At 36.6% G+C, this 9,074-nt stretch overlaps 1 protein-coding gene across 1 annotated transcript in view; it reads left to right on the top strand.

Moving 5' to 3' along the window:
* LOC113226884 (probable phospholipid-transporting ATPase IF) overlaps positions 1-6,633 on the top strand; it is a 61,549-nt gene extending 54,916 nt beyond the window's left edge. Inside the window, exons 11-16 of the mRNA XM_026459679.1 lie at positions 495-685; positions 1,655-1,936; positions 2,308-2,444; positions 3,272-3,407; positions 5,149-5,294; positions 6,363-6,633. Coding sequence (XP_026315464.1) covers positions 495-685; positions 1,655-1,936; positions 2,308-2,444; positions 3,272-3,407; positions 5,149-5,294; positions 6,363-6,534 — 1,064 coding nt within the window. The 3' untranslated portion in view covers positions 6,535-6,633. The remainder of the gene's footprint in view (positions 1-494; positions 686-1,654; positions 1,937-2,307; positions 2,445-3,271; positions 3,408-5,148; positions 5,295-6,362) is intronic.
* The last annotated feature ends 2,441 nt before the right edge of the window (positions 6,634-9,074 follow it).

Raw genomic sequence — 9,074 nt, 5'->3', positions numbered from 1 at the left:
GCCGCGCCACTACTATTGATTTTCATAGAATATCTAGTCTGTAAAAGTGGCACGAGCGTGACGCGATTGTGGCACTACTGCAAAACCTGCTGCGCTTCCAAAAATTTTGTATGAACATTAGTAGCTGGAGCGCTGGAGAGCTTTTATGAGCGTCTAATTAGAAGGCGCATTAGACCTTAACTAGGTATAACATATTTATTGATTTTTTTATTACTATACTATATAAGTATCGCATACGAACATGGAAAGAGCGAAATATTGGTTTCCATAAAAAGAAATATACGCCACTAAGATCTGAAAAAAATATTTTTATTTCCAATATGCAGCAAGCGCAAAATATCGTATATGGATATGGATCTAATACATCAGAGAAAAATTCAGCCGCGGTGATTACGACCGATAGACATTTGGGCCATTAATAATAACAATATTACGGAAAATGTATGTACTTAGAGAACAAAATAGTATAAGAGAAAAAATAATAATGTTCGCAGCAATAAGGTATCTGGACGGCCACAGTGCATCGGATTTAGCTAAAGTGACGCAACAGTACCACGTATTGGAGCGAGAGCTGACTCTGGTCGGCGGGACAGGGGTCGAAGACTGCCTGCAGGACGACGTCGCCGACACGCTCTCTTCGCTGCGCCGCGCTGGCATCAAAACTTGGGTCCTGACTGGGGACAAAGTAAGGATCCACTTGTAGTTTGGCTGTACTTGTGCAAAACACTGAAAGAAATTGAATACTGTTATTTTTTTAATAATATCAAGTGACGGAACGAACAAGTCGTGCGCCTGGTGGTAAGCTACACGCCAGTCCATAACAGTTGCAGTGCCACGCAGAGCTTTAAATCGCAAAGATCTGAGAGGCACTGCCACTACGCCCGTCACCCTTAGACATAAGTTGACAAGTCTCTTGTCTGTAATTTCACCAGCACACGTACCCTTCAAAACCGAAACACATTAATGGTGACATTACTGCTTGGCGGCAGAAATAGGTAAGTAAGCAGTACTTCCCTGGATGAACTCTTTCACAAGGAGCTCTAATGCTACTTCAGTTGTTTCAACTCCCTGATTTATAAACGTGCAGAAAGGGGTTAGCTACCAATAATTGATAAATTTGAAAATATTTAGAGGCGTGGGTTAGCGCGTAGCGGAAGGCCTCCGTGGACGATTGGTAGGCCACGAAAAAGTAAGATCCCAGAAGAGGAAGAATCACCTCACTGCAGATAGCTGCGGCGATGTCATGCAGTACAAGAGTTTCTTGTGAAAGAGACCAGAGTAGTATCTCTTGGTGACGGGTGCGGTAGCAGTGCCCCTCAGATGTAAGGATAAGCTCTTGAGTGGCACTTCAACTGTTATGAATAGGCGTGTTGCTTACCACCAGGCGTACGACTTGTTCTTCATATCAGTTACACGACTTTTTATTGCGTAAACATGAGGGTTCCCATAGCTAATCCTTTAAGGGAATTGAGGTGTGATGCATCCAATAAGTGTTCTGATCGGGCCGGGAATGCATGCAGGATCCGAACGCTTCAACGCCTCTCCTGTCTACGGTAAGCCTTATGTATACACAGTGCCTAGGTAATTTACTGCAATGTTGTGTAATTGTTTGAAAAAATAAATACACACTTTCATGACGACTTTTATATTTCAGGTAGAAACAGCAATAAATGTAGCAAAATCGTGTGCCCACATAACAGACAACGACCGCTCTATGTCCATTATAGGAGTATCGGATGAGAGCGCAATAGAACCCCATCTGGCTGAATGTAAGCGCATCACAGAACAACCAAGTTATCGGGACTTAACGTTGATTGTAGATGGGGCTAGTATGAGTTATATACTGGATACGCCATATGCAACAATGTTTTCTGATATTGCGTTAAACTGCAATGCTGTTTTATGTTGTAGGCTATCTCCACTGCAAAAAGCTAATGTAAGTCAAATGAATTAATCAGTAGGTATTTTCTAAACTATTTGTTGTTTCCATAGGAGAAAAGTTTTTGGAGAAATTACCTTGCACTCGGCTGAAACGGACAAATCCGTGGATGTGGGTTTTCTGTTTGAAAGTAAAAGTTTATTTGAATTTTCAAAAGATATCGATCAATAGTTGTTCAGTTTGAGGAATAGAACTAATAAGTGGGTTAAAAGATCAAACTCGTGGATATTGTAGTCAATTAACTCAAATTAAGAATGCAGTGTGATTGGTCAATTTAAATTTAGAACTGCTTTCATTAAGCCAATGTAGGTACTTTTAAGTTGTAAGTAGTAGGAAGGTTGGTTTGCTTATTACAATTTTTATTACAGATAGTAAAACTAATAAAGCAGAGCAAGCACAAGCCGATCACGGCGGCGATCGGCGATGGTGCTAATGACATCTCTATGATCCAAGAAGCGCATGTCGGTTTCGGTATTTTCGGCAAAGAGGGGCATCAGGCTGCTAGGTAACGTACACCAGGCTATAGCAATGCAAAGCTGAATAAAGATTTAAAATATATCAGAGAAAGTTATAGAAAAATGATGACGGGTCAGTGCCAAAAAGACTTTTTATGAGACAGTTGTACACGACAGAGGTACAGACTTATATGTATAAGTGCCTACCTACTAATATTATATAAGGTGCTTATAAATTAGGTCTGCAATTTTGGAGTAGTTGTCGTCGTCGTTGATTTGTATTAATTCTGTTATTTCGGTATTTATTTTCTTTGTTTTTTCAGCTTGCATCTCAGTTTCGTGCAATAAACTATTCTAACACTGATTATTGTTTTTTGTGTTCCTTTTTCTTTTTGAGTTAAGAACTTAAGGCAAGAATACTGGCAACACTGATAGGATCAATCTCTTTGAAATACTCTTTAACACTAATGGACGCGGTGTTTGATTTTAACGGAACACAATTATTTATATGCACAAACACACACCACACACATCACACACACACTCGCTCGCTCATACAGCCACATTTACCACAATTTGCATATTAAAGTGTATCCAACTTATAATAATTATTAGAAACAGTGCTATAATTATAATAAATTCTACCACTTTCTTTTTTTCTCATGATTGATTTCATGAGAAAGAAGACAAAGCCTTGTCAAAATTTGGGTCCTGTCACACAGGTTATACCTAGCTCAGGAGTAAGGGACTTCATGTTGTAAACTATTTTGTGAAATAAAGATTATTATTATTATTATTTATATTACGATTAAAAACAGCATGATTCACCTCTTGGTGATGCAAGGGACTTTTGAAGAATCTTGTTTTTCATTTTCAGATCTGCGGATTTCGCGTTCACGAAATTCTCTATGCTAAAAAAAATGTTACTAGTAATGGGCCACTGGTATTACCAGAGGCTAGCAACGCTTATACATTACTTTTTCTACAAGAATCTAGTCTTGGTTAATATTATGGTAAGTTCCATATTTTTTTTTATATAGATACGTTACCATAACGAACCAGCGAAAATTCGACGTCCCTACCGAATAAATGTGTAAGCCAATTTGACGGGAACAATAAAAACATTAAAAACTGAAATCCGCGCCTGTGAATTTATTTCGAAAAAATGTATATAACGAAAACGATGGAAATAAATTAATATGTGTGTTTACTTCGTAATGAAATTATTTATTTTTAAATGTGTATTATTTTCGTGCGTAATTAATATTTGTGTTCACTATAAAAACACCGCCGAATTTACTAAATACATTGATACTATTTTGAAACGCATAAAATTATGTAAACAAACAGTTAGCCGTGACCATGGAACAAGGGCCGGAAACATTGGTTTGTTTGAAAAAAGAAATATACGCGGTTTAGATCCGAAAAAATCCGGATCCGAACACGCCGCCACGGGCGAACACGGGCGCGCTAACGAGGCCTTTTGACCCACGGCGCGTATGCGCTAAACGCGCGACGCGGGCCGCGAAACGGGCCACGGATCTTGGGCCGGCTGAGGTGTCTGTCACTCTAATCTCGGAGTTCATTTCTGCCTCTTTAATATTCATAGACTAAACATGGATATACCATCTCAATGTAGCTAAACCTGCAGTTCAGTGATTAGGATTTCATCCGTCCGGTGTCTCTAACAAGCAGCTTTATTTTCATCCACTACTTTTACAAATTATTTAAATTTATAAAAAATACAAAAATGGAAAAAACCAACGTCGTCAGGGACACCGTGTATATCGTGTTATAACGATAGTAACTTAACAGCTGAGACATTTTTGACAACTTTATTTAGATATCGAATTCTTTGGTTTTCGCCATCGAACCCGGAACCTATTTATCTAAAGCCTACAGTGCTGATTCTCGATTGATGAAGTCCACCTTCAGCGTTCAACATACGAGTGATTAAATTCTCTTTAGATATGACGAAATATCGATGCCTTACTTTCTCAAACTCGTATCTTATAACGAATGATTATTCAGGACATAGTAAAACATTCTATTTATTTTAAATTTCTTATCAAGGGTGTTAATTTCGATGCATTACTTTAAGAATAAGTAAAAGTCAGTACCTTCGTGGCTTAAGATACGAGTTTGAGAAACTAAGATGACGATATGACATAATAAATAGAATGCTCAGGTGTTCGCGATTGATATACATCGGAAATAAAACTACTTTTTCGGATCTAAATTGCGTACTTTTTTGTAACTATAATGAAATTTTAGGTTTGCATTAATATTAGATATAACTCGTTGACGACTATACCATCTGAGTCAGTCATAACCAAGGGACCTGTAAAGGGCCCGAAACGCTTGGAAAAACAAATATATACATTTATAGATTCGAAAAAATAGTTTTATTTCCAATTCCAGGTAGAGTAGTATATTCGCCTGAAATCTAAAGAAATACATAGGTACATATTTTAAATGGTTTGAAGTCTCGGAATTATATTGTATTGTGTTTGTTATTTATATATTTATTTCGTACAACTTACACTTACAGTGCTTATAAACCTGTAAGACATAGTCATATAAAGGTTGTATAAGGTATTTTGTTCTATATTATTCATGTGTTATTTAGCAATTAAGAACTTTACTACGGAAGTGAATTTAGAAGAAACGTTTTGTAATTATAAATAAAAATATAACTTAGGAAATGATGTTATTTTTTCGAATTGAGGAATTGTTTTTTTTTTCGGTCCACAGTTATTCTTCCAATACCACGCAATGTTCTCGACACAATCGATCTATGACTCCATGTATCTCACTTTGTTCAACCTCGTCTTCAATAGTTTGCCGATAATCATTCTCGCGGTCACTGATCAACGCTGGCCAGCGAATTTGCTTCTTAAGTAAGTGAACTTAGAGTCTATTCCTCGTACGATAAGTTGTATCTTCTTGTACAACCTCTTTACCAGGTTCTGATGTTATTATATAGAATACAGTTTATTCATACACCAATCTACGTAAGCCTATAATTTTCTTTCCAACTCTTAAATTCCTAAGGTTGCCTGGAAGAAATTGCTACTGAGCAATAAGGCCGCCTGTTGTATATTGGCTTACTCTGTGATACTTACATTACTGTTCTGTGTTGTCATTGTAATCTTGGTGTGCAATGAATAATATTTTATTAATTTATTATTTTTTGTATTGTAATTAACGTTCACCAATAATCGGCTATATTCGTAAACTTCCTACCTTATTTCTAAAAAACAATTATTAGAAATAATGATGTAACTATCATACATTGTTATATAATTATTTCTAATTGTTATTAATACACCCCCGCACCACTAGTTTCTTATAATTAGTAATTATAACAAACTAGTGGAGTAATTCCACAAAAAATTAATACATCTACCGGCTAAAGCACATAAGTTAAATTCATTTCTTACTTCATAAACTTGTAACTTTATTCTAGAGGGGTCTTTTTCAAATTTATTGTTCTTTTCACATCTACCAACACTATAAACAACACAAAAAATATGTAATTATATATTAACACATGAAATACTTTTTTGATTTATGTGATTTAGTCCGCCGACCCTAGATTTATCGCCTGTTCTCATTGACTTACAATTATATGGACGTCGGGTCCGCGCTAAAAAGTGTCCGAACTTATAGGGCGTTAAAATCGTATACAGAGCGTCATTCACGCTTTAGTCTTCGTTTGTTCGACTGACAGAGAAGCAAGCAAAATTAGACAGTACTGCGATGACATTACAATTTAAATTCAACGTTTTTGCTTTCATATTCCTTTATATGTCACTACGTTTAAATAGGCTGACTTGGGACATTTTTTTCGTGGTTTTTGTATTAGACCCGTCGTCCATTTATTTGTAAGTCAATGCCTGTTCTGAAACGTATTTCTAGAATATATAGAAAACAATTTATTAATGAAGTGTTCTTCATATTTAAAGGAACCCAACCCTGTATCGTGAAATAAGTCGGAACAAACTGATGACGTGGCGTCCTTTCATGGCGTGGTTGGGCGCTGCTGTGTACCATTCGGTCCTCATCTATGTATTCACCGTGCTGCTATTTCGACTTTCTGTTATCAATTCTTCTGGACAATCTTATGATCTGTGGTAAGTTTTTTATGTTTCTGGTTGAAGTGTTCTTTTATCTCCAAAGTGCAAAGAGAAGCAGTTTTTATTAAATATATCTTATCGTCAAATGGGGTAAGAGGAACACACTTTATTTTGAGTCAAAAGTTTTTTGAGCTCTAGAGGAGGCAAATAAACTCTTTATAAGACTTCTGAAGTTTCACTAAATTTATGATTATGAATACAAAGATCGAACACACAGAGACTTGAACCCACCTCCATGCTGCACCGTAGCATTGCTCCTACCAACCGAGCTACAGGTTCAGTTACCGGGTCGTCAAAATTCTCCCATGTGTTTTTGTTATAGATCTTTGTACTGATTTTCGGCATTCGTCGACTTTTGAATGACCTTCTCCGCAGCCGATACCATTACAGGTATCACACCAGACGCAGATGTCGCTTTCCTGACATAATAATAACAAAACTAGTGTAGCTATTTCACAAAAAATCTCAATAAGTGTACTAAACCTTCCTTTGTTTATCAGTTTTACATGTTTTAACAAACATTACGCTCAACTCAATACGTACTTACGAAAACGTACAAATTGTGCTAACATTTCTCTTCCCCCAAAAAATGGGGTAAGAGGTAAAACGAACAATCATCGTATTTCTTATAAAGGTAATCTTCCTCATCCTCTTGTTCAGATTTCACAACTGTCAAATTTGGTTTTTTCCGCCTTTTGAATTTGGAGCATAGTAGCGACATCTCTTTAAAATCGTTTCAACTAATAGGTTTGTCTGCTTTATCGTCTGAGAGACTATAGTGCTAAAGTCTTTAGATTATGAGTTAAACTTCAAGTCCCTCTTACTCCGGCTTTCCTCTTACACCACCTGACCCTATATATTAAAACTATTATTATAACCTTATTTTATGTTGTATCTAAAAGAGTATTCGATACTTTTGGGGAAGATATAGCGTAAAAGCCGTGAAAAAAGTTATGGAGTAATCTTAAATAATTCAAAGAGTTTATGGTCCAGTCAAGAGCACATCAAGCTTGACACTTTGTACTTTGGGCCGTTCTTATCGTAACACGGTGGTTCAGTAGTAGGTCATACGCCCAAAATCCCGAGGTATGAATTATGCTATGATACGTAGCCTAATTACTCACAACTGCGTAAGCGGCATAGAGTTGGATTGAAATCTTAAGTGTCAAGCTTGACGGGCTCTTGACCCTGTACTAGGTATATATCGTGAGTTTAAGTCGAGGTATCTGAATGCGAGCCTAGATTTTTCGGAGGTGAGGTGTGGGGGGACCGCCCCTCGCATCCTGTAACCTGCATGCTTAAAATTAATATTAATTAAAATAAGAACAGGCAGACAGAGGCAGAGGCAGAAGATTTGATACAGATCCGACGTTGACGGGGCCGAGGGCGGCGCGCCGTGTCTTTAACCGCTCGGCAATTGTCAAGTTTTTGGATAAATGTGAATTTAATTACTATAAGGTTTCAATTGCAAATTAAAATTTAGCACGTTCTCAGTAGTACTTAAAGAGAAATACCTCCTTATAAAAATTATGTGCAAAGTTAGATGATTTATTCTTACATTATTCGTTTTAAACTTTTGTTTTAACCTATTTTCAGGATTTTATATGATAGGATAAAGTACGTCCTATCGTGTAACACATTAGCACATTCTTTAGGTAATATCCTTGGGTGGGTCGTATATTTTTTGTAAGATCGTTATTTAATGTACTATCATTGTGTATAAATGTTGTGTAGGACGGTGAATAAGAAATTACTAAAGAAGGTCGATTAGAAGCCCGAAGCCGAAGATTGAGGATTTTAATAACTCGAGTTTTGTATTTTTTACCGTCTGTAATACATACAATGTTTTTCATAACATTTGCAAGGAAATAAATACAATGTTTATTTCTTGTATGAATAAATATGGTTCACAACACAACACAACAATTATAGATTTTGAAATTGGCGGTTTTTTTTAATATTAAGTGATGGAACGAACAAGTCGTGCGCCTGAAGGTAAGCGACATGCCTGTCCATAACAGTCGTAATGCCTCATGTCGATCTGAGGGGTACTGCCACTACGCCCGTCACCCTGAGACAGACGTTGATAAGTCCCATGTGCCTGTAATTTCACCAGCACCCTTACCCTTTCAAACCAGCACGCAGTAATGCTCACATTACCTTCTACTTGGCCGCAGAAATAAGTAAGGTGGCAGTACTTTCCTGGACAAACTCTTTCACAAGGAGCTCTACTGCTACTTATTTTATATGATTGAGTAAAGTACATACATTCTATAGTGTAACGAATTAGCACATTCTCTAATCAATATCCTTATCGTATATTTTTTGTACGATCGTTACGTTATTTAATAGTAATTACATAAATCATTTGATCTAAAACAGTTTTTCACGCTTTTCTTCCGGTAACTCGCTTTAATTTTTACGTAATTAACTATCTCTCATTATTTTGTTTCCTGTCTTTAAGATGTGCGTGTTGTTGGTTGGGCTATATAGTGTCCAATATTTTTCCTTTTTTTTTTCTTCTTTTTTTCCCTGTATTGG

Source organism: Hyposmocoma kahamanoa, unplaced genomic scaffold, assembly GCF_003589595.1.
Source record: "Hyposmocoma kahamanoa isolate Upper Pololo Valley unplaced genomic scaffold, ASM358959v1 202, whole genome shotgun sequence".
NCBI lineage: Eukaryota > Metazoa > Arthropoda > Insecta > Lepidoptera > Cosmopterigidae > Hyposmocoma > Hyposmocoma kahamanoa.
Note: the sequence above shows the minus strand (reverse complement) of the source record. Positions and strands in the feature narration are given on the sequence as shown.